The 26174-nt window shown below is 40.2% G+C and overlaps 2 protein-coding genes across 6 annotated transcripts in view; one reads left to right on the top strand and one right to left on the bottom strand.

Moving 5' to 3' along the window:
• ATG7 (autophagy related 7) overlaps positions 1-12043 on the top strand; it is a 75475-nt gene extending 63432 nt beyond the window's left edge. For both annotated transcript variants that reach the window (XM_072347493.1, XM_072347494.1), the window contains exon 19: positions 6971-12043. In XM_072347493.1, the coding sequence (XP_072203594.1) occupies positions 6971-7003 (33 nt within the window). In that variant the 3' untranslated portion in view covers positions 7004-12043. The remainder of the gene's footprint in view (positions 1-6970) is intronic.
• An 8689-nt stretch (positions 12044-20732) lies between these two features.
• Positions 20733-26174, bottom strand: part of VGLL4 (vestigial like family member 4) — a 71797-nt gene continuing 66355 nt past the window's right edge. For all 4 annotated transcript variants that reach the window (XM_072347564.1, XM_072347565.1, XM_072347563.1 and 1 more), the window contains 2 exons: positions 25192-25312; positions 20733-23666 (listed from right to left, as the gene is read on the bottom strand). In XM_072347564.1, the coding sequence (XP_072203665.1) occupies positions 23398-23666; positions 25192-25312 (390 nt within the window). In that variant the 3' untranslated portion in view covers positions 20733-23397. The remainder of the gene's footprint in view (positions 23667-25191; positions 25313-26174) is intronic.

Genomic DNA, 26174 nt, shown 5'->3' with positions numbered 1-26174 from the left:
ATTAAGAGGCTAAACCCACTGGAGAATTTAATTAATCATGGTGGATGTAACTTAGTCATCTGAGTAACATCATAATTGATGCAACATGAATTATAACACCTGACTACCAGTTATTCTTGAATGTGTTTGATTTAATTTTGAGGATTATAAGTGAACAAGTTATGTGTTATCATACAATCTTGGTTGAGGATGTATCCCTTGTGCTAGGTAGATCAGTGTGGGAAAAAGTCCCATTATAACTGATAAAAAAGATGAGCGACAACTGATGCACTTCTTAATGGCAGAATGATAGAATGACAGGTTGCAAGTGATAGCTCAATGTTTTTCTAATTTGTAAGAGTAACTTTTGTCTGTTGATTCCTGTCAAGTCATCTTTGGAGAATGAGGAGCAGCTGAGGGAGCTGGGATTGTTTAGTCTGGAAAAGGAATGGCTCAGGGGAGTCATAATTGTTCTCTGCAACTCCCTGGAAGGAGGTTGTTGTGAGGTGGGGGTTGGTCTCTTCCAGGTAACTTGTGATAGGACGAGAAGTAATCGTAAGTTGAGCCAGGGGTGGTTCTGAGTGGATTTTAGGAAGCATTTCTTCTTGAAAAGAGAGGGCAGGCATTGAAATTGGCTGCCTGGATTGGTGGTGGAGTCACCATCCCTGGTGTTCAAGAAACATGGACATATGGCATTTAGGGATATGGTCTGTGGGCATGGTAGTCATGGTTGGACTAGATAATCTTAGAGGTCTTCTCCAGCCTTAATGATTTCTGTGATTCTGTTTTTACCTTTGCAATATCTGTAATCATTTATTCCTTTTAATTCCTGCTTATTACATTCTGTAAGGAATTAAAGAGCTTCATAAATTGAGCGAAAAATAAGGAACATTCACTACTTTAAAGATCTTTTTCCTTTGAACGTAACATGATCTTAAATGTTTACAAATGAGTTTGACCTTGGTTTTGGATGTATATGAAGAGAAAGCACATCATCAAACTGCTGCTTGAGCCTGGTCTGCTTCACACAAAAGGAAAAGCATGATTTGCTTTCAGCCGCAATTTGCTGTTCAGGGGATGTCTCAGCTGAATTCTATTGTAGCCAAACTTCCCTTGGCAGCTGGCTGGAAATCACAGCATGAGAATATCTCCCTGTAGGCCCTGCCATATTTAAAAATTTTTGTGTTCAAATTAAAACACTTAATTGCTCAAAGTTAGGCAGACCAACCTCTTAAGGATATTCCAGTATTTTTCCATGTGGGAGGAGGTGGTGTTGAAATGAGAAAAAAAAGAAAGAAAGAAAATGTTAATTTAGTGCCACAGAGAGGAGAATTACACTTCTGTAGGGCAGGTGACCTGTTGCATGCTTTAAGATGGATCTTCTAGAGAAATTCATTGAGCAGTCTTAGTTTGTATTCCCATTTTGGAAACACACTAAATATATTTGCTGCCCTGAAAACAAACTTTTTAAAGTAACTTATTATTCTTATCACTAGCAATTGGATTAACATGTTCTTTTTGTGGTCCCTGTTGATCCAATAAACTCAGTGTAATTGCATTTATATAGTAGGCAAAAAGATCAAAGTAGTCCCGTATGGGGGGAAAAGACCATTCTAAGCCAAAACAAGCTGTTTGGCTTGTAAGCAGTTGGAAACCTTTGCTATAGCACATCTGCAGTGTACTCTGCATTGCAGAGCTCCATAGCATGGCGTGCTGCATCATTTGACTTGCTGCGGTGAACAAGAGAACTTGTAACTAAGAGTTATGGAATACAAAGTCATGCAAGATTCTCCTAGCAAAAAAACTTGTAAGCACTATAATCAAAATTCTTATTGATTCCTTTCCGTATTAATGGAAGTGATGATTATAATAAAATAATTCAGATGCTTGTACACATTATCAACTGAGTCTAGGTTGGACTTGTGGTTTCTTGTGTCTCAAAGTAGGTTTTTGAGTGAACTTATCACATCTTCTTGATGGGGGGTGGTCATTTATTTTGCACTGCTTTGTTCTCAGACTTTAAGAGCCATTGCAGAATATATCCTCATAGGTAGATATCATTCCAGTAGCTCAGGTGCTGTGCCCTGAACAATGGCCTTTGCAACTCCAAAGCACTTGAAGAGGTTACCTTACTTTGGAGGAGGAAAGAAATCGGCTTTGTCTTTGTTTGCTTCTCTGCTTTGTTTCTTCCTGGAACAAAGGGAGACAATGGAAGGAAATGTGTCAAAGGCATTTTAACAGCAATGTTAAACAGTATGCTTTTTTTTTTTTTTTTTTTAATTGGATGGTTATAGAAAGTTGTAGTTATGTAAAAAGCAAACGAACAGCTTTCATGAATGCTTTCGTAAAATATTCTGATAAAATGCCTCAGAAAACTGTAAAAATAAAAAATACTAATCACTGTTGAATGCTACGTTCTGTATGTCTGTTTGAAGCACAGTTAGAAGACATGAAAATACCTTTCAACTCAATCAAAAGGATACAAAAAATGGAATAAACAATAAATGATAAAAAATCAAGTGCTAGACACTTGTATTCTGATAGAATAGAGGGCATGAGAGAAAGTCAGTCCTGAAAGGTGATCACACGGCTCTTAAACAGACCACAGTTGCCAGGATGGAAATCAATGGGCTAATGTTTGCAGTTCGTATGAAAAGTGGGGCCACACATGTAAGGGAAACACAGAGAATAATTATTAGTGTTGGCCGTGATCAAAATGAGGACACCTTGTGACCTTGAGCTAGATTTTAAGCGGTGTCTATGAACTGAAAATACAGAGTTTTGCAATGTCTGTGAAGGGAAAACACGTGTCAGACACCACCAATGATAAAAGCACGAAGTTGAATATTATTGTGAGGCATGAAACCTTCTGAACAGGAAAGACTGTGAAGTTTCTAGCCAAGACACAAAAAAAGAAAACTTATGTTGTTAGCATGAGTGTGAACTAAGTAGCATTGTGAACAGGGATCTGGGCAAATTATCTTCTGTATTTGGGATGTCTCACCTTGTTGAATGGAGTGTAATGAACTGTAGGTAAAACTGATTTGGGCTAGTTTTGTTATAGCAAGTAAGCAACGATTTCTGAATAACAAACCTAGCTATATCCTGCTGCAGAATTAGAAAACTCTTGGAGCAAAACCTGTTGGATTGGATGAATGGTTCTTGTGGGGGAACCACTGCAAGCACTGCTGTTTCTACTGGGATAGCAGGGAATGCTTACTTAGGTGCATTGCCTTCGTTTCTTAGATAGCAAAGAGAACTATGTGGTGTGCTATGCAAGGTCTGTCATGCAGCTAGGTCTAAGTTCTGAGCAAAGCTAAACACTGTCACTGCTGTAGAATGCTGTCTCTGTGTTGGTAGTGTATTTACATGGCTTTTTTCCCCCTCGTGCAGAGGGGGATTGTTAAGGAATTGTTTAATATGCAGAATGCCTGAAGTTTGTTTTCATTTTCAGTAAGATGAAGGGTAGTGCTTACTGTGCATCAGGTACCTGAGATGAAAGGAGGGTGTTGAACTTTATAATTAGAATCCCTCAGTCCATACCAAAAAGCTTGAAAAAGCTGCATGTCAGAACTTGTATCTATATAATGAATTTCAAGTTGCTGTTCTGTTTCTGTTGTCACTCCTGAAAGATGCAGTCTCTGAACCAGGAAGAATAGTGAAGGAGCCACACAAGGACTGTTGATGTGGCCTGCTGTGCTTAGTTCATTGAATTATGCTGTATAGGTTCACAGATACTTTGTAGAAGTAGATTGTCAGAAGTTTGGATGTATTTTCTCTTTGGTTGAGCATAGAATAGAAGCATAATCTTTAACCTAGTGCCTACGAAGAAGATCATGTTGAATAGACATAAAATAATTTATTTTCAAGTTAAACATGGGTTTGAATGTATTCTTTTGTTGTTTGTTTCACTTCCCTGAGTAAGGGTACATTTCTAAATCGAGATGTGAGATATGATAAGATGTAATTGATGTGGGAAGCTGCATGTTCTCATGTGATACCCAAGGGTGCTGTTTGTTACACGTAACATCTAATTTTCAGCCTCATCTCTGCCAGTAGAATTTTCCTTCCTCTAAACCATATTTGGAGCATTTATAACACAGTAAATATTGAGGTTTGTGTAAAGGTATTCCAAGGTTTTCTAAGCAGTTTGTATTTGATGCACATGTATGTAAATTTATCTTAGTTCAGAGTGGAAAGCGGTGTGTGGGGGTGGTGTGTTTGTTTGCTTTGTGTCTCTTAATGAGGTGGCCGTTTCTGTGCAGTTGCTGCTGGATCACTGCTGGCAAGAAACTTAGAAATCCTCTTAGAATGCGCTGATGTTCTTGCAGGTTTGTTTATAAGATAAACAGAAGTTACCTATTTGAATGACTTATGTTAATTCTAGGATGCCAAGCCTTCTTTCCATGCGTGAATGCTAATTTTGGAACCATGGCCATGGAGGTTGAATTTCAGGTACCAGCTGTTATTGCTGCAGGAAGGAAATGCAAAACCCTTTTTCTGTTCATTAGGATTATTGAAAATGCCACCTGGAACTGTGTACAATCATTGGGAACTTATGAACAGTGGAATTAATGCACAGAGTTTTTTCCCTGCTCTTCCTATGATGTAAGATAATTATACTTGTCGTTTTAGAAAACTACTTCTGGAATTATTTTATCCTAAATAGACATAATTTGCATCTGACATTTAGGAACCTCTGCAAAGAAGTTCAGATATGAAAGCATGTGCTTGAAAAAAGCCAGGCTATTTATTTATTTATTTAAGGGTTTGGATGGAGGTTGACTTTGACAGCTGGTTTATTATCTTCCTATTTTATTACTTCTCCTGTCATCACATGTAGCTGCATTTACTAACCCAGGTGTGCTGCAGGACAGAAGAGAAGTGAAAATAAAATCCAAATTCATGGCCTGAATTGGGGATCAGATTCTTGACACTACACTTATTTTAGACATTATCTTCCATGGCTTTCCTTAATTCAAGTAATAGCCAAAATCTGCATAGCCATGAAGCATGTAGTCTAAACATCTTTTATGCAAAGGTGCATTCCTATTAACTAAGAGCCTGTGAGGAATTATAATTTAGTTATTGGTACTGGGAGAATACAAGTTCTGGTCAGGCTCATGTGACTTGTTTTCTTTAGGTCAGCATCTTGCAGACTGTCTTACCAAACTGTCCTGCACAGTTAATGGCTTGATCACCTGTCACTGTAGGATAGAGAAGTCTGTTGTTATGGAAATAAAATAGCATAATTTTCAAATGTTAGAAAACGACTCTTCTCAATCCAGGATGTTTGCACAGTGGTTAAATAACTGTGAACCTCAGTTTCAGAAGGACTCTTAGGAAATAAAAGTATTTTAGATAGAAAATTATTTAATTGCTGTTCTTTTCTCCTTACGATCCTGCTGTTATTAGTAAGGCTGTATTTCAGGGGTCTTAGTTTCTCAATGTCCATGACTAGCTTATGTTATTCAGGTAGCAGAATACATTTCACAGGTAAGGCTGCTCCCACAGCCAGAAGCCTGCATTACCTAGGAGGCACTGTTGGCTGTGTGGTGTGCTGGAGCTCAGGAGCTGAGCTTGGACTGTATGTCTTCAAGTTGCTTGAGGCCCTCACAAGAGTCCTTAATATTTAGGATAAAAAAACATCAACAAACCTGCTTTCTTCCCCTTGGTTTCAACAAAGAGAAATGACTGCGTAGTCAGAGCTGCTCTTTGTGCCTTATGGGCTGTTGCAGTGAAGCAGGCATTGCACATGACATGCGTAGAGCCAAAAGGCTTTCTGAGCTTTGTAGAAACTATGGAACAGCAAGACAGTTTCTGGATGGAAGTATTTTCATATCACAAAATTACTCATGTCACTGGCACCCTTACCAGCCTTTCTTAGTGAAAAACAAACAAACCAGCAAGTACTTGCCTTCTCACCCACACTGCTCAGATCAGAACTGATGATGGGAAAGCACAGAGCAGAGAAGCTGGCACTGCTCCCAGTGCATCTGCTTAGTAGATAAAGAAGACTTTTAGGGATCTCAGTCCGCTTTTTTTTCCACTTTTGACTTTGATTCACCTCATGGCATTTATTAAAGTATTTATTGCCTTTCTTTGGGAGTGATTTTGAGGGTTAAAATGTATGGGATTTGTTTTCAAAAATTAGTCTCAACATAGATGGACTATCAGTCTGAACTCTGAATTTCTTACTTATTGCCAGTTTGAATCATACCATAAACACTATTTAAAGATTTTGTTTTTCATATTTCTTTTCCACATCCTTGACCCTGACTGGTAAGCTGGACATTTGTGTTTGCCTTGGCAAGCTGCGAGCTGCTCATCTAGGGCAGGATGAAAACTCTTTTTTCCTTTTGTAAACAAACTGTTCCTTCAGTATTTTCCATAAGGATTTACACCACCATTTTGCAACGCTTCTAGGAATTGAGAAAATCCTGCCATTCAGAGTTTTCATTTTATGGTTTGTAACATTGTAGAAAAGTATTTGAGCAATTGCTTTCTGGGGTTGGATTTTAAGAGGTTTTTTCAGAATGTTTTCAAATTCCAGAAACATTACATTTTGTTTTATTAAAATTATAGTTATTTTTTTCTGTTAACTATTCAATCTTGCTGTGTTGAACTCAGAATTTTTTAGAAGGATTTGAAAGATATTGAAGGAATATCTTCCTATTGGTGGCAGATTTTGCTGGCAGAGATGGACTTTTCTGTTCAAGTGATCAGGACCAAGTAGTTCAGAGCCAGATCTAGCTCTTTGTATCCATGTCCTTCCTGATCACAGGCTACTGCAAGCCTTTACCAAGCGGAAGGAGAATATTTGCCATGAACTAAATCTCCAAAAAAATCTTTAAAAGCCATTAGTTCTAGCCAGTAGTCCATAAATGTTATTTACTCTTTCTTTTAAATAGAAATACTTGTTTTATAAAGGTATATTAAAAGTGTACCTGAACTCCACAAACTAAAATTACACTTCCTTTTTTTGTTGCAGATCTGGGACATGAGCGATGATGAAACAGTCTGAAAATCAGCTGAATAAGGTGGAAGATGACCTACTTTGAATTGCGTGGCTGCCAGATCTGTTACTGGACAAGTTAATGATTGCTTACCCATTCTGACTGCAATGAATATGAACAATTGTAAACCACATAGTGGCATGAATATCTTCACTGTAAAAGCAGTATTTTCTGGATATAACTCTCCGTATTTTCGTTTTTATTATGTGAATAACCAAAGTAATGTGATTATGTTTAGATCTTGTTCCTTTTTTTTTTCTCCTTCCATTTTCTTACTAAGACATGTATAACATTTGCTGCTTTAGTAAACTTTGGTATTTCATTTGTTCCACCTTTTAATTTTTTTTGTTGGCAGACATGTCTAAGCAGCATGTCTGAATGTTTTTTCTTCATCTTTCCAACACTTGGGCACCTTTAATTGGAGTTTGTTAGTAAGATTGAGAATATTCTCCTGTTGGGAAATTGCATCTTTATTTACAGAAGAGCAGGAGTAGGTTAAAAACCTACACTTGCAGAGAATATCACATTGCTTTCTATTTCAAAGTAAATATTTATAGTGCAATTGATTCCCTTTTCTTTATTGTAATAGATTGTCATTACCTGTGTCAACAGAGAAGTTATTCTCTGTAAAGATTTCATGATTTCATACGAAGAAATGTCATTTGACTTATACAGGAAATATACAGTATCATACTTACGCTTCTCTGAAGTTTAGAGAATGTTTTATTATGTAGTAAAAATTGCTTTCAGGATGAATCATTGATTCATTAAAAACTTGTACTTAAATGTATTACTACAATAAGAAACTGATTTTCTAACTGTGCCATACTTCTTTACAGGTGTTAAACAACAATTCTGGTCTTCATTTTGGCTGGAGTTTATTTCAATTTCTGCAGCATCAGGAATGGCTTCAGATATTATGGCTGATACTGTGAGAATCTTTGATGGGTTCTCAAGGATTTGTAAGAATGGATTTGTAAAATATCGAAGTAACTTACTACAAAACTGAAAGCAAATCTATTGGTTTTTATCCTGCAGTAGGATTTAGAAGTATAATTGAAATTCATTTTAAGGTTTTATATTGTGGAGACTGTGGACTAACTTGCTCAGAAAAAAAGGCAGAATTGTTTTATGTGGCAAACAGTCTTTATTTCTATTATACATTATGAAAATTAATTGACCAACTAGTCAATCCAATTAATTTAGCATGGTTTATGTCCTTTAACATAAACTCTGAATATCTGGTGTGGATAATTTCACAGCTTCTTTCTTAGGCCACATCAGAGGGTGTTCTGTCAGGTCAAATTCACCAAAAAAACAAGGACATCTGCAGCTCCTACATTCCCATGATAAAGGAAGACTCACGGAAACACATTGAGGTTAGCATTAGTTGTTATGTGTATTTCTTTTTGTGATCTCTAAAGTAGCTTTAAGCACTAATGTCCTGTTTACCTAACTTCATTGTAATATATATATATCTAAATTAAATATATTTTTTGATAGGAAACCGATCTTTTGGAGGACAGGTAGTGATCAATAAGATTGATAACATGTGATATACATATTTAAGTAGTTGATTAACATACAGAATTACCTATGAGCTGTATGATTGGCATTCTGTAGTTCTGGAATCATATATTGGTACTGGGCAGTTTAAAGGGAAAGAGCCGCGCTTTTATCTTTTGGAATTGCTGAGTGTAAAAGTCTTAACTGCAGTGTTTGATTATCTTAATCTTTAAAACTGGGCGTCTTTCTAAGAATCTGATAAACATTAATAGTTACTTTAAATATCTAAAACTTTGATTACCTGTTAAAGTTACTGTCAATTTAAAGATGCAGTGTATCTGTTTAATTGCAGCAGTATGCAAGATCTGAAGGTTTGGAATTCAGGGTTAATGTGATGTTTCCTTACCTCTCTAACTTCAGTAACATACAGTTCTGAGTCTGAGCTGCTTATTGTACATACGCTTCCCAGATGTCCCTGATGTTCTGAAGCACTTCAGTGTGTCTCAGAATAACTTCCGTTGTCTAACTTTAATGTTGCTTTCTTCCCCCTTGTGGAACCAAATGGTTCTTATTCTGTTTTTATTCAATTTCTAGGCATTAATTGAGTGAGAAATCATAAGAATAAATAGAGATGAAATGCTGTTAACATTTCCATTACTGATCAAGTTCAAATAACATTATCAGATAAGCACATTTATTTACTGGCCTGGAGGTACTGAACGGAAGGTTTTTGGCACTGCCCTTTCAACCCATAGAATTATTTTGGACATTCTTTGACAGGATTGTCAGAGCTCCCAACAGCTGTTTGTCTGAGCTTCACGTACCAAGTGTATTTTAGTCTGTTTAGTCAGGCCAGGCCTCACCTGCAGTTGTACCTTCTTACAGGCACTTCCTTCAATTTGGGAATAAAAAGGGGCTGTCAGGAGTTCTGAAAGAGTTTCCTGGCTGGCAGGGAGTCTACACTGTGTGTTAGCATTTGCTATAGAAGTCTAAATGCCTGCTCCAACTTGCTTTTTGAATAGATACTTTGATAGGATGTTGATACGAAGTACAATGGACTTTGCCTCTGTAACTGAAGGTCACATGCACATACTGTTTTACTGCTGCAGATAAAAAGTATGATTTTTTATTCAATCATTCTGTTTAACTTCCCCCCTTTCCCATGCAGTTACTTTCTGCTCTTAAATTGTTTGCTTCAGCAGCTTTGGAGCATCCAATAATTCAGGCTTATTTGTTTTTCAGCACCAGACACTTGATTTTTGTATGATCTCACCAGAATAATCCCTTTTCTAAAATTTATTAGTGAAATGATCTTATCCATTACATAGAAAACAAACAGGAGGTGTTATTCTTTCTCACAGAGGAGGCCACTAATGTTTTCCTCACTTGGTTTTTTGGTGCAGTGCTTGTACTCTCTTAAAAACCTTCAGTTTGGCATCCCTGCCGAGATGAGGCAGTGCTGAAGGAGATCGGTGCATTTGAAATGAAAGCTGGCTCCTCACTTCTGGAATAATTCTACTTTCTAAATCAAACCAGTGTGGGCTAAAACTATGTGAGAGAAATGCTGCTGAAATTGTTTCCACATCATGTCAACATGGACCTGGAAGAACTGATGGGCACTGAAGGTTCCAAGTTTTTCCTGTCTTCTCTGAGTGTCTTTGGACCTCTGGTATTTGACAGCCAGGAAATTGCTGTCTTCTTCCCCCATCCTCCCTGTGAATATCTCCTCCCCAGCCCAGTCTTCCCCTCCTGGGTAGCAGAGGGGTGTGGATGGACCAGCAAATTAATTTCTAGTCACAGATTTCTTTGCAGTTTGTGTGAGAGTGAGAGAAAATCTGTAAAGCAGTTGTGATTTTGCTTGAGGGTTTTGCTTTGTATTTAAACGTCTCTGTTTTCATTTCACGCTTGGAAGTCTGACTTTCATACAGCATTTCTGTAGGTGTTCCCACTTCCTCAGGAACCTGTGAGTCAGGCAGTGTATAAATGAAATGACATCACTGGCAACTTTTGTTTGCATTGCCTATTTCCTAAATAGGAACTGTTTTTTTTTTTTGTTTTTTTTTCTTTTAATACTTGCATCATTGTTTTCTGTTTTGTTTTGTTTTATGAGAGAGGAAGGGGAAATGGGGGGGGTTTGATTGTCTAGGGCTATTACAAGTAACCAACTGAAAGTGTTTTATCCTTCTGAATCATTGAAATTAACAGTGCTGAAGTTCACTTAAAGCAGGAGATTAGCATTTCTACGCGAAGTATTTTATGAATGAAATCTTTGTAATTATGTGTTAGCAGAGCTTCTGTTGGTAAAAAGCATTCTCAATTGACTGCTGATGTGTTGGGAGAGGGACAGGGGGCAAACAAGAAAAACCTGAGCATGTTTCCCCATTATTGTTTTGGAAGTAATGCAAACAAAGGAACTGTTTTTGTACTGCTGGTTAAGCTTCCGTTTTAAGGATCTCCCTTGCTGCTCCCTCACTAGTGTGCACGCTACAGGAGACTCTTGGTATGTTTCAGTGTTTCCTTCCCTGTAACCGATATTTTTCAATGATATCACTCTATAAATACGGAGTTAAAATGTGAAGATCTGGGGTAAAATGTACTTGTTAGCAGAGTGTCTCTGAAGCAGGCAGCAGTACTGGCTATAGCAGGCGTGGTTCAGGGAAACCTTCAGCAGCTGTGTTTCTTCTTTGGACAAAATTCCCCATGACGTCACTTCAGGAGTTGGCTGTTAAACCGTGAAGAGTAATGTCAGGAATTATTGTCATCAGAGGAACGTGAAAAGTTGGATGTCTGTCTAGATCATTTATTCATAGTGCTGCGGGACGGGCTATAAAAGCATTGCATTCATTTATTATTGTCATGTGCAAAGGATCGCTGTCCTTTTGTTAAATAGCAACAGCTTTGGGACTTCATAAGATGTGAATGCAACAGAAGTAAGAGAGTAACAGAGTAAGCAGAGTCCTTTTGGCTATGCTTTGATTTTATCAGTTCTTACCAAGTGGACACTCACTTTGTGGTTGTGCCTTAAGGGAAGACTGAAATAAGGTCTGTGTATTCGGGGAGGTGGAGTCAGTGACTACTACCATAGATTATGGTTTTCCTTCTGACTGTGTGAGTTCAAGTCAAACTTTGGCATAATTAAGAGCCACATCATTAAAGTTATTGCACTAAAGGAAAGCACTAAACCAAAGACTGGGTGGGAGGGATGGGGGGGGTGAAGGCTATGTATGTTTCTTAGAGTTTTGTTTTTTTCTTAGTAGGGTTTTTGTGTGTGTGTGTGTGTGTGAATGTACATGAGCTTTTTTCCTTTTTTACTTAATATTTCAGCCTTCCTTCCCAAAGTTTCTGTTCAGCCTCCTTTGCACCCTTTATTTTCTAAATGACCTTTTTGCAGGCATCCTGTACGCTGTTAATGAAAACTCTTACTGAAGTTCCACCCAATGGCTATTAGAGCAATGATTACATGTTATTATTGGTACTAAGTCAGAAACGCTTTGAGATGATAGGTGCTCTAAATGTAACAGCATTCCAATTATTTGGTTATACAGACAAAAAATATATTTATCTTTTCCCCACTTTAATTAAAATATTTACTGTTGAATGTCTCTTGCTTGACAAATTATGTAGTAGTTGTGGTTTTATCTGCTGCAGTAGTTAGGAATGAGTGAGCTATGCATACCCTGCCTTGTGAACCGCGTGGGGTAGGAGCTGGTGTATGGAACAATGTTGGACCAACATTGAGTCAACTAGGCAATAGAACAGCAGGTGAATAACAGATCATACCGGTAGATCTCTAACATTGTCTACGAATGCCTTTTAATTTAATCAGTTTGGTCATGGAGCTGGTGAAGTTCATTTGTCTCCATTTTTGGATGCCCAAAGCCAGACATCAGTGATGTCTTAAACTGGGTTGCAGAATTCTGAAGGGAGTCTGATGACCTTACACTATTAAGCATGTATTTTGAAATTTTTATGTGTGTAGAGGAGAAATAAATAAATCAGTTGCTAACTTTTAAATGACTGCTCTGTCAGTTTTATTCTTTCTTGTGTAGATATGCTAAAAAATGTGTTTACCAGAGCAAACGTAATGTTTTGTGTAGCAATTCAACTAGAATATTGAGGAGTCACAGTAGAACGTTTTTATTCTTGTGTAAAAGAAGAAAGGAAAAGGAAGAAGAAGAGCTGGGTGCGCTTTTTACAAATGAGTTTCTGGTTTTGAGCCCTGTGTTTTTTGTTGCCAGTCTGACTGCTAGAAGCTTTAACTGGCTGTTTTGCAGCAAGTGCATTCTGTTCCCAAATGGAATCAAATCCACATTATGCCTGGGTTGTTAGCATAGTTGGAAAGCAGAGTAACATAAATTAGCAATCCAGTCTAAGAGTGGTTAGAAATAACATCTGTTCTGTTTTCCTAGCTCTGCACTCCCATTTTAAGTTTCTGTGCCCTAGAATTAGAGGTTTGGGTTCTTTTGCAAAAGGAAGGTGCGGGTTGACTTTGGTAATGGAACAGAAGAATTAAGGAGCAAGAATAAGTCGTGAAATGGAAGACTGGGGTAAGAATTAAACCTGTTTTTTTTTATTATTATTTTCTTTTTTAACAAACATTTCTTGTTGAGTTTTGATCATTTATTTAGCGGAGAGGGAACCGTTTTCATACATTTTCTGGGTGAAATACAGAGAACAACCGTTCATGAACCAAGGACAAGGTGTGAGTAAGTAACCATCAACAGCAGACGGCTGGACTGTCTCATAGTGTTAATGACATGTTTGCATTTTGCTAAATTTTCGGTGTAGATATTGGCTCTTTTCCCCAGATAGACTTTTCACAAGTGAAGTTCAAAATATATCAAGCCTTACATATACAATCTTACTTCACAGAGGAAACTTCAGTTCTTAAAGAAGAGCAAATAAACTGAAATCCTTTGAGGTGGTTCCCCACTGCCCCACAGCTCTGTTGTGATGAAGCTCCAGGCATTCTTTTTGTCCTTCTGTGTTAATATTTCCTTTTCCTCCCCTGTTTCCATTGTAGCTGGGAGATAGGAAGGGCAGAAGAAAAGCACAAGTGCCAGAAGAAGAGGAACCTGGAGGAGAGCCAGGAAACACAACTATAAAAAGATCTGCTATCTGTTTGAGGCTTTAGGAGCAATGGATCAAGGATGACCCAGTTTAGGAGCTTTCCCATCAGAGGTATTGTCATTGGCTTTGAGTAATTTACATTCCTCCCAAGAGTTCTAGTTCATTTTCTGGTCAGGGCCTGTCTATCGGAAATTCTCTAGGGGCTTAGCATCAATTTTCTTCTATTTTGGGGCTTCCCCTTGGGTTGCACTAACTATAAGGTTTCAAAGATTTACAAGGAGTGCAGGTTGGGCAGTTGTTTCTCTTTTGCTCTGTTACAAAAATGAAGTCCCCCAGTTTTTCTAAAACTCTCAGGGAAGAGAACATTCTTAATTTGTACCTTAACGTGTGCTCTAGACGACTGCTTCCTAAGGCCCTAACAAAGGGTCTTTATGTCTGAAAGCTTCATTTTACGATCCCACACCTTAATAAATGCTCCGTATGCTCTCTAAACACCATCCTATGTGGAAACTTTTGAAGTGTTTTGGTTTGAGGTTGTAGTGAGGCTCATTCACACATCAGGCTTGCAAAGCTAAGCAGTGGAATTTTCCCAAGGAGAGGATCTCTACTTTTCATCAGTCTGACAGGTTGGGTAGATCGGAGTTTTCTCAGCTCTCAAAATGTTGTTGCTGGTCTCCCAACCCTGTTTTTGTTTCTGTTTTGTTTTTCCTGGGTGTGGGGTGGGGAAATTGTAGGAGGGTGTTTTTTTAATATTCCTTCAAGCCTCGGGAATCTCTTTAATTTAAAAATGAACACATCTGTTTTGTGAGTGTGTAGAAAGACTTCAAAAGGTGGAACTGAATGGCTCAAGAACGGAATTAATTCCAAATGCAATTACTTAGAATAACCTGATTTTTACTTTAATTTTACTTCTGAAAGCATTTAAGTGAAGTGTCCTCCCGTGCAGTGATTTCAGTAAGTCCTATGAATAAATAACACAGTTGTGGTGAGATATCAGTGTTACTACATTACGGTTTCTCACTTAAGTTACAACCAAAGAAACTGCATGGCAAGAATGCTTTGTAGTCACTGAAATGCCCAGATATTGCTCTGCTTGTTATGCCTCGGTATCTGTGCGGGACAAACACCCCACAAAACAACTGAGATTTGTACAAGTAATACAGAAGCAATTATCTATCTGTATCTTTTTCTTTAATGTGTTAAAACAGAAAGACATTTTTTTAACCGCTGTGGAGTAGTGTAAAGAAGTCCTGAAGTCTAAATCCTGCTGATTCTCTATAAGTAAGATCACATATTTGCTGGTGTTTTATACTCTATACATGCAGCAAATGTTAAATTCTGCCAGCTAATCAAATTGGATACACTCGTTTTCTTCCTGGAGCTCTGGAGATCAGCACTCCGAGTATAGAGTGCTATTAATAGCTCACAGGAAGAAATTCTTCTTTTATGGTTTAAAAAAGCCAGTTCAAAGAACTGCCTACAGTGGCTGACTTTGAAGCCTTGGGCAGATTTTACATTCATGGTCATTGGCAAGTTAATGTGGCTATTGTAGATACCTATCTATACCAGCCAGAAGAGCTGTATGTGGAAGGGAGTCCAGGGCCCCACCTGGGAGCTGTGCTTTTCCTGTTAGTGGAGTCAAGAGAAGCACAAGGCAGAATACACAAAGAGAGGAAAGCAGTGGATTGATATGTGAGCTACAGTTACCTGTGCTGGTAGAATTACCTCTTTTCCTAGTGGAAAATGCATAAACTTTGCTCATCCTTGCCAAAGAAAAGACAGAACGTTGAGAAGATGGGATCTGTCATGAAACAGCTGTTCAAAGGAACAAACCCTTCTTATAGGAAAAAAAAAGGGTATATTTTCTTTCCTTCGTTAGCTTCTCTTTCTCTATTGATGTATTAGGGGTGGATGTGCTATTGACTTTAATCGGCCTTTGCCCAGGCATTTCCTGTGAGAATTGGTAGGACCAAAGCTGCCTCCAGAGTTCAGCTACAACAGGGCAGAGCAGGAGAATCCTGCTCCTCTTTCCCGTATTCCCAGACAGAAATGGTTTATTTGTTGGATTCATCTCTAAAGTTACAGACATGTCAGCAAAGTCACCGCTTGATTTATTACTGCTGATTTTGCATCATCCTGAAAGGTCACAGCCTGACTCACAGAGTGCGTTTGTGAGGCTGGAAACAACAAAAGCAGTGTTGCTTGTAGGGAGAAGAACCCATGGAAATGTTCAGAAGGTGAGCCCCAGAACCTCGCCATGTTCCACGTGGGGATGGTTTTGCACGGCTGGTTTTGTTTTATTATTGCTTTCTTGTTTCCAAAAAGTCAGTGTCTGTATAACTGCATCACACTGCGTGCTGTGGGGCAGTGCCGGAGGGGAGCGAATTTCTGACATGGCAGAGGAGTGGTTCAGAATGAAGGCATCTGAAATAGCATCTCTTAGATGTCTGCAGTGCAGTCCTTAAAACTGGACGCTCGATTGACATTTCTGTGGTTGATTATTCTGAACCCTGTGCTTAGCCTATATTCAGACAGCCGCATCTATATTACGATAAAGGAAACTGCATGCTCTTCTGTGTTATTTTCCCCTGGACTATCCTGCTTTCTTGGTTTATGGGGAAGGTTCCCTCAGAGCAGAAGGGAAATTACATACGTCTGTTCAGTGACTCTGCTGGGGACTCTCCTGCCAGCAATGGGAGACCAGTGGCTGCTGAGTGTGCTGGCTTTGATGCTGATCAGTGATGCTGGTGGCTGCTCCTGCGCCAGGAGATGAGAAGTCCTACTTTGAGCTTTCTTAACTCCGCAGTTCTACTCCTCTGGTTTTGTTTTCAAATTCAGTCTTTTAATGTCCGTGTATAAGCAGAATAACATGCCCTGGCAGCAAGAGCAATGTCAGGAGCCGTTAATGACCTGAGAAAATGTTCGATAAATGACAGTAGCGTTAGGTTAAATAAAGGTGTGACAGTGAAAGCTACAGAAAGGGACTTTGCTGCTGTAAACTCTGTAACAAAGCTGCACTGCCCGTGGTGCTTTTTGAATACACGCATTTTCTTCTGGTGAAGCGAATAGTGGGAGGTGTTCTGTAGCCTTAGCAGGAGCCCTTTTGGAAGGAAAAGGAAAAGGAAAAAGGGCCTTGCTTTAATCTCCAAGTATTGTTGGCTCTTTCCATTATTCTCATCCTCGCTGCGCTCTGCCCACCGCCTCCACCCCGCCCCCACAGGAAGAAACGAGCAGTTGTGGATACTGCGGAGGATCGGCAGAGAACAAAGGTCTGACTTCAGGCTGAGAACTTCTTATCCACTTATTTAAAGCTTTTTCTTTATCTTTTTCTTTTCAGAAGGCAAAACCCCGGTTTTTTACACTTTCTTTTAACAAGAAGGAATATAACTGGAATGGTTTCTCGTTGGTATGTTTTAAATGTAACGCACAAACTGTTGTTAACCCCTTATCTTAACGTTTCAGGAAGCAGGAGATTGGAGCTTTGTGTTTTCCTGCTTTAGAGAACGTGTCATTGATTCCACCTTGAATAGCAGGACACTATCAGCAGGACTCTGCTTGCACAGTATTTGCTCTAACTGAGTAAACAGTTTAAAGATAAGCAGCTTTTTGACTATTAGATGTAGCAGGCGCGTGGCTGACACAGCTTCATGCTGGCAGATGCCTTTGTGTCTGCCTTTGTGACAGAGAGCACACAGATGTTCTCCTTGACATTAAAAAAAACCTGCTGCTTAGCAAAATAAGATGTAAAATTAGAACGAAGGGTGCAGCAGCAAATAGTGCAACTGGTTACACTACCCAGCAATAGGGCTGCCTCATGTCAATGTAACCAAGTGTGTTCTTACTGGTACTCAGTCACTGCTTCATCATTATTTAAAAATAGCCTATGGAAAAAGAAAGAAATTCTCCTTTTCTGCCTCTGTTAGAATATAAATGGCTGCTAATCTGAATATCCATGTCTGACTAATTCCGTGCCAGCCATTTTTAGCAGGGAGGCACCTCGATCAGATGTAAATGCTGAAGTGTTCCCCCAATTCGCAGCTGTAAAAACTCCTAAGTGAGTGTGCTGCTGTCTCATGAACTGGGCTCCTTTGTGATTTCCTTTGTCACAAAGGAATATCCGTATTTAATGTTTCTTAGAGATGCTGCTGTCACAGGATGGAGGCCGCCCGCACTGCAGTGTCCTCCACTTCTGGCAGCAGAGCATGGAGCACATGGGAGGAGTTTGAGCTGCAAATAGCTGGGCACTCAGGCGCCGTGCCCTGGGCATCTCTTCGTGGTGTGTGTCCTGCTCTCAGCCTGAAGCAGATTAGCTGGAGAGCTGCTGCTCTTCTTTCCTTTGGAATGAGTGTTGTCCATGTTAAGCACAAAGCTTGTAAAGAGGCCTCAACGAGAGACCAAAAGCATCACCCCAGATGGGGGTGTTTCCCTGTCACAGCCCAGGGCTGGTTTTCTGGTTTTCTGGTGCGGGCCTTTAAGGGATGTAGTGTGCTTCAACCCGTAATGTAGTCCAGCTTTGCAGTAATTTTGTCTGCTATGGAAAACGAGATGGGGACATCCTTAAGATGCTCGGATCTGTATCTATGCCAGATGAAATGGGAGCTTCCGTGTATCAGGAAGATGCAGACAAGTTTCCTATTTCACCGTTCCTCAAGAAGGATCTAAAGATAGTGGCGCATGTTCTCAGCCAAGCAGCAGCTTGCCAGCTCTGGTGAGTAGAGCTCTTACACAGCATTTAAAATACTCCTCGTCCTTTTTGCCAGGATCACATTAAGCAACATTACATGTTGGTATGGTGTTTGGATACTGGAGACATCTTCATTCACGTGGCCATTGTGGCTCATCTGTTTTATAGTGTAAGCAGTTGTTACAACGTGTGCAGTGGGTTCTAACCTGGCTGTTACCCAGCGGCTTCTGAAAGAGCCTGAAAAACAATTTTGCATCTTTTCTCTCTTGACTGATTTGGCTTCCTAGGAACAACTGGATTTGTTCCCACTCTTAGCGGTCCCCCGCGCCCCTCTGTGAGCATTCAGCCCAGCTGCAATGGCAGTTCAGCTGCTTAGGAAGCAGCTTCTGAACTGGTGATTACAGCTCCAAGCACAGCGACGAACTGGTTACAATTTTGAGTTTTGTGCATGTGCCAGTTTTGAAGTCGAGCAGTTCAGTTACACTGCGTAGCAGCGAAGCTGCTTTATGAGCAGCTGAGCAGTCGCAGCAGATCCCTGCTGAGCTCCCTGCAGCAGTGGCAGGAGTCTCTTCAGCCATCTGACTCCAATCTGCCTGCATTCGGCACAGACCATGCAGGGATCAACACTTGAGCTTGGGACTGGTTTTAAACTCCATTTGCTGCTTCACTTGTTCTTGGTTTTAAAAGAAAGAATGAACGTTCTGGTAGGTCCTTTCTGCCCTGCTGGCTAAGCACAATCTGCTGGGTAGGCTCAGCGGTCATTTCCCAGTGACTGTTAGCACAGGTTTGTCAAGTAAGTCAAGTTATACACACCTCTTTTACTGTTGCTGTGTCAAGCTATCGTTATCAATTGACTCTCATTTTCACAGCTAAAGCAGCTTGAGATGCATAGAAATTGTATTCCAGAAAGGTCATTGACCAAACTATATGGAAAGATCTGAGCTCAGTCCCTCGTGTATCTGCTTTGTGAGATGAAACGTCTGGATTCAGTTCAGGGCAGCAGCACAGCTGGACGCTGCTTTTCATTTTGCTCACAGAGAAAGATAAGCTGTTACATGTCATACAGGACGTGCTTCATACAAAGCATATACGAACAAACCAGATTTCTGGGCCGTGGAGCTTTGCTTTGCATCACATTACTACATGCTACTAATCGGAAAAATAACGTGATAGGGAAACAAATTAGTCCGTTTTCCCTTTTGCTGTGTAGAAAATAGAACACACTTAAGCTACTGACCTGAAAGATATCAGTGCTGCTTGTCCTGTTTCATGCAGCCCCCAAACTGTTGATGTAGGGATAACTTTTTTCCTAAAAGGAAACCAGCTCCCTTCAGAAAGCAGACTGAGAGGCGTATGAGGCCTGTTGTGGTTGGCCTCCCTCCCAACAACTCTTAACGCGTGTACTTAGGCTTCTTTCCATGGATATTTAGAGGGATGCTTTTTCAGATGTGTTAAACTAAACTAATCATTCTTCATGTGTTCTTATGCAATCATCTCCCACTCCCCCAAACAGTCATTTAGTTTAACACAGCGTACATCCACGCAGCGGCCTGCTTCGACTTTCAAGCCATTCAGACTTTTTGCATACAAGACACTTTTTATCTTATCTCATTATTTTTAGGGGATCCTTTTGGAGATTCAGTGGCACCTCTGCTACATTCAGAGCTGAGAGACCCTTGCCTGATTCATACCATTCACCTGCACATTCCCAAAGTCAGGTAGTCTCCTTGAGAGTCTCTTGTCAAATGAATGATCTTCTACTGAACTGTTGCTTATCCAGATGGAGTTCACGGCTGTATCTGCATTTACAATACAGCTGTTGGCTTTAGGAAATAATTTCCACTGCTAAGATAAGGCCTGGATTTGAGACAAAACAAAAGTGAAGACGTTGGTCTTTGCACAAACGGTACAGAAACGTTTGACCAGCTGCTGTTCTCTGAACCCTTCAGGAGCTGCTGCTGCTGACCTACACCAGGAACACGAGCAGCTGCCCCAGCCCTGTAGGGAAAGCACTGCTGGGCAACAGTCAAGGATGTGATCAGAGGGAACTGGGCCAGCAGTGCATTCAGTGCCTGAGCTGAGCTCCTACAGCTGCCGGTATTTCTGTCCGTCGCTGCAGAGGCAGCAGCAGATTCTCTTTGTAACTGCAAGGAGCATTTCTAGGCAGACTCTGTAACTGGGGAGGGATAAAGAATGCAGCCCTCCTTCCATTCAACTGCAGGGCAAAAGGATCCCAAATGGGACGAGGTTCCTCTGAAGGCCAAACAAACCAGGACAAGAGCAGTAGTTTGTTTCTGGTTCCGGCTCACGAAGTACAGAAATCGGTTTAGTTTCTTAGCAGACAATACAGAAGAGTAAGGTCTGTACACAGCTGTGATTTAAGAGCACTTTATTGTTCTTTAAGGCTACTTTTAAGTACAAAAAAAAAAAAAAAAAAAAAAAAAAAAAAAAAAAAAAAAAAAGAAAGATGGCCTGCCAACCCTTTTTTTTTTTTTTTCTTTTTCTTTTTTTTTCCTGCAGGTGAAACAAGGCCACAGAACGACAGAACGGTATCTTACACATTTACACACAGAGGAGCTTCCAAATGAACTGTAGTCAACCTGGCTCTGTGAAGAACCTTCACCACGTCGCAGCGGTGAGTTCAGTTTAGTTTCCTTCCACCTCCCCCCGACCCTTTGGCTTTCATGGCGTTGTCGTCTTTAATACGTGTTTCACTGGACACATCGCATTAAATCTTTATTGCCCTCAAATGCATTTACCTATCTCAGATAAGTAAATGGAACCTTGTAAAACAGCTATTATTGAAAATATTAGCTTTAAAAACATTATTCGTGTTTACAAAGAAATATAGGAGTCACATTTTCCACAGAGTCCATCTACAGTATTAGTATTTTACTGTTATAATGCTCAGTAGCCTGTAGCAGTAACAAACTAGTGGCTATTAATGCTAATGCAGTGTTCTCATAGAATAACTGTGTTCCTGCACTTTTACCGTATTACAGACAAATCTACAACAACAAAAAAGATCAACTTTTTTTCTCCAAACAAAACAGAACCAAAAAAAAAAAAATAATAATGAATGATTACAATAAAGGAAAGGGAAAAATTAAATAGCTACATATCATTAACAAATTAATTGTTCCTCAAAAAATACCTACAAATTTCTCTGTACATTCTTTACGCACAGCGTAACGATGGTCTTAAAGTTACCTATATAAAAAAGTGTTTTTAACAATCTTCCTACAGAGAGTAGGGTACTGAATGCCAAAGCAAGGAAGCGTTGACTACCCAGTAAGATGGAAGTGAAATGTGTAAAACTGGGGGTTTGGGGGGATTGTGGGGTTTTTTTGTGGGTTTTTTTCCTTTTTTTTTTTTTTTTAAAAAAAACCTGTTTCAAAGAGAATTGAGCAGCCACCTCTCACCAGATAAGAGCCCATCTCCATAGATAAGAGCCCATCTCCATAGATAAGAGCCCATCTCCACAGATAAGAGCCCATCTCCATAGATAAGAGCCCATCTCCGCAGCGTCCCACCCTGCACCTCTTCCACGTTAAATAGCTTGACTTGAAAATAAACAACAAAACCAAAAAACCAAACAACACCCGACATAAAAGCCACGATGGACCCAATACTGTAACACAGTCCATAATACATCACGTGTAGTTCAACGTCCAACCAGTTCTAACTTTTTACACCGGACCAATCCTTTCAGGTCACCCGGTGTAAAAACGAAGGCCTAGTTGCAACTGTCCTGGGAAGATGGAATGTATGGGGAGAGAAGTTATACGTAACAAGGAGAAGCTTGTACTAGCACAGCTGTGGGATTTATGCCTGCCTCTATTGCCTAATTTCTAGTTAGTAGCTATTAATACAATAAATGCGGTAATACCTGTATAAAGATTTCTAATGGAGGAATGTATGCTGCAACTTGGCATAGGTTTAGGAATAAGCTTACAAAAATTAAAGGTCATATTTCACAAACTGTAACAATCTGTTGTCCAGCCAAGATACGCAATGGTAGCAGTTTCTGCAGCTACTCAAAGGTGGATTACACAGACTTAGTTGTAGGAAGCAAGTTCTGCTAAGCAGACGGTGCTGCAGACAGAAACAACGACTCAGCCGTGCGCAAAGCTTTAGCATCCTGTACCATGCATCATTTATTTCTAACCTGCGTCGTTTTGAGGCCTGTCCTGAGGCTGTCCTCTTTTGCTGGCTGCTACTAAAGTGAATATCAAATACAAATATCATAGAGTACAACTGTACCAGCAGTAAGTATATCTAGGATTGTTACTGACAAAAATAAACTAATTCTGAAGAAAAGCTAATAAGTATTATGATTCTTACTGTCTATACATTAATAGATACCAGCTATTTTTCATAAAACATGCATCGTTAAGCACTATGGAACCCTCCAACCTCAGCTCTATTCTAACAAACTGCAGTGTTTAGGAAAAAATGCCCGTGTTCTGTAAATTATGCAGTCCAGTTGCAAGCACTAAAGCACCTGAAATCTAAAGAGAGAAAGACCTATAACCTGTATGAGACTTCCCCTTCCGAAGCTGTTTTGCTTTAAGAAAAATCAAACTGATAGAAATGTCATCCTTAAACCTTTTTTCTTTTTTTTTTCAGCAGTTTGCCCTCAAAATATTAGCATCTTTCCAGAAAGTTGCTATGCAACTTCAGTCCTCCTCCAATAGTGCAAATCATACATGACAGTTCTTTTCAAGTATATACATACAAAATTACTTCACAGAGGGAAAAACAAAAAATAATAAAAATAAAAGGTAATGTAAGCAAACCAGACAAATTCTAGTCTCAAGAAGCTGGTAAAAGCAAAAAGCATTTGGGTCAACCAACTACGTGTAATGGCTTCTGTGGATTAGCGTGCGTTTTTTTTTTAAGGGGCAGCAGATTTGCATCAGAGGTTTCTTTGGTAATTGAGGCAGGAAAAAGGATGCTACATCATAGGAATCTTTATGAAATAGTTCCTGCTATCATCTTTAAGGGCACCCTTTTACAAATAAAAAGTGAGTACACAAAACACGTGTGTTGAAAACTAATCTCCCCTCCCCCAACACTATTGTAAGCACTGTTCCAAGCTCAGTCAAACCATGCAAATTCACAAACGTAACGGTCCTCTCTTCACGAGACTACAGAGGGCGAGTGATTATGATTGACCATGTGGGAGGATGGGGAAGACTGGCCGCGCCGTGAAGCAGACTCGGGACTGCTCGACACTCCATCCTTCGCAGCTTTAATCTGAAGCCATGTATCCCCAAGTGCTTTGGCAAAGTGGTCATCGACTGATCCTGTGATGGACACAGAGTTTGCCACCGGCTCAGGCTCCTTGTAATTCTTGCCAAGGCTTCGGCGGAAGTGCTCTTCCACCACTGGGTCACAGGCAGTGGTAGCTAGAGAGGGAAACAAGGCAGAAAATGCATTGTGTCAGTGCAGAATGCTGGCACCCGTTACTGCATGCAGGATCCTTATTTTCTTCCCATTTTCACATTGTGTCTCAGCATAAAGCGAGAGCTCTCCGCATCCTTACAGAACTGGTAATGAATGGAGCAGAGCGGATGATGGAAGGGTTTAAAATAGAAAAGAAGTGGAACAAAGTATTTTGCCTGTGACCCGCACTGTTTCTTTTCTATTTAATTACAGATTTCCCTTCAGTTAGAACTTTCACATAGCTACAGTTCTGATTCTGCTCTGGGAGAGGGCTTCCACAATGCCACATAGGCTTCAATGGAATTAAAGGTGAGAACAGTTAATTACAATCGGCTCCCAAATCCCGAATCCACAGATCAGCCAGTTGTGCAGAGGACTCTGTTCTACATTACCACAGCATGGAATCTATGCCACAGTTCTTTGTGCTGCAGAACAGGTTTTACTGATCCTATAGTAAACGTGAGGGCTGTGCACAAAGACCTCTTCAATGACAGTTGAAAAAAACTGTTAGAATACAGAACTATTCCCAAACTGCTCCAAACCTGGTATAAATAAAGCTGCGTTCCCAATGAAGCAGCCTTTCTAGAAAACCTCTTAACATCTCAGATCTCATAATTACTGATTTCTTCAGGAACACGAGGTTCAGTCTCCAAGGTTTCACTTCCAATTCCAGATTTCAACAATACAGTTAAAAACAGAATAAGTCCTTCTGGGAGCTTTTAGGTCCCCCCGTATATCAGAGCGGTACCGTTACACTGACACTGTCTGGCTGATGGAACCACTTTGTTTTGGACTTGAACCAAACCTCACTTTTTGAAATGCTGTGCGCTCAATCAAGGCATCAGCAGGTAAGTGACTAGATAGGAAAAAAGCTGTGCTTTCCCCAGCTACACAGTAAGAGAAAGCAAAGAGAAACAGCCCAAGGTTTCTTAGCAATTACTGTATGAAAAGATTCCATGAAAAGTACTAATTGCACAGAGGGTAGGAAGCTCTTTCTCTGGGTTGCTATAGCAACTGCCCTCCAAAGCTGCCCTTCACGCTATCCCTGCAGAGAAAGGTGGAGGGTCTGTGCTTTGGGAGAGGATTTGTATCTACAGCAAAAGATTTTGTTGCTGCAGCTGAATCATGAACAGCGACTGATGATTGAAAGGCTGGGAAGTACAGCACATACAGTGAGAGCATGGCTGGATTTGCTGCTCATTCTGCTTGCTGTTGGTTGGTTAGACTACAATAAACGTAACGACTTGTCAATACTTCTCAAAATAAGAGAAAAGAACACCTCTCTAGTTTTGAAGCGGTATCTTCTATCCTGGCACAGCACTGACAGTGAGAAGACGTGCTGGTGCGTGTGTGCCTCTGGTAGAAAGGATACAGAACGAGGTGCCTGTTGTTTCACCTCACTTTATTCTTAGTAATGCACCAAAGCCTACACAGCTGAAGTTAGTGAGGAAATCAGGCAGTTAGTGAGAGTGCTGAGATGTAACTTACTGCTAGAGGGTCTTCTGTAGGCAGGCACTGCTGAACCGCAGCCACTGTGAGCAATGGGGCAGTGAGAGAGGTTGCAGTTCCGGTTGTTGGCAGACGCACACGTAATGACGGACGGCCGGTTCTAATGGGGAGAGAAAAAGAAGCCTGTGCTCAGTACGGCAGCTGGACAGTCATCCAGCAGCAGTTCTGTGCGTCGTCACTGGAGACCAATGCAGACGGACCTGAAGAGCTTCACAGATCTTACAGGTATCACCTGAGCGCTGGTCAAGTTTTAATGGCACCATTTTCCATTCTAAAAGTAGGTTTCCTAGCCTAGTTCTGTACTTCAGCCACAAAACAATTAAGCCCATATGAAAATACGAATAGCTCCTGAGCAAGTCATGACTGTAAAGACTCTCCTGCTATAATTCATTAATGCTATTTCTGTGGGCACAACCAGAACAAATGCCATTCACATCCTACTACGTGGACAGCAAAGTCAAAAGGTAAATAAAGAAAAGGGGCTGTTTATTTGTATTTTTCTGTAAGCAGTTCAAATACGGCACTTCTTATTTTTTTTAACTTCCTTAAGGGCAAACATGATGTGCATCTGTGGAGCAGCTCAAGGAATGTACGCATGCTTCTGTAGACATGCAAGATATGAGAAGCAGAGAGAAGTAGTAGGAGAGCTTGTCTCAGGAATGTGTTCACCAGTGCCAAAAACAAGAGGCGTCACACAGATCCCGCTGGCATGATGCTGCCTGTGCAGGTGCACCGAGCAGACCGTGCCAATGTATATAAAAAACACTGGGATGAGGAGATGAGAATGTAAGAACAGCAGCTACTGCAACTGAATACCTGCACACCACCTAAAACAAAAGCTATTGTATCCTCCTCTGTCAGCAACATACAGTAAGATAAAATCCCATTCAACGTGCAACATGAAAAATAAATTGTGCTTTCAATATGCTGTTTTCCCCTTGTACCATTTCTACTCTGCGATC

This window comes from Excalfactoria chinensis, chromosome 12 (genome assembly GCF_039878825.1).
Source record: "Excalfactoria chinensis isolate bCotChi1 chromosome 12, bCotChi1.hap2, whole genome shotgun sequence".
NCBI lineage: Eukaryota > Metazoa > Chordata > Aves > Galliformes > Phasianidae > Excalfactoria > Excalfactoria chinensis.
The sequence above is the reverse complement of the archived record's forward strand: the minus strand, read 5'-3'. Positions and strand labels throughout refer to the sequence as shown.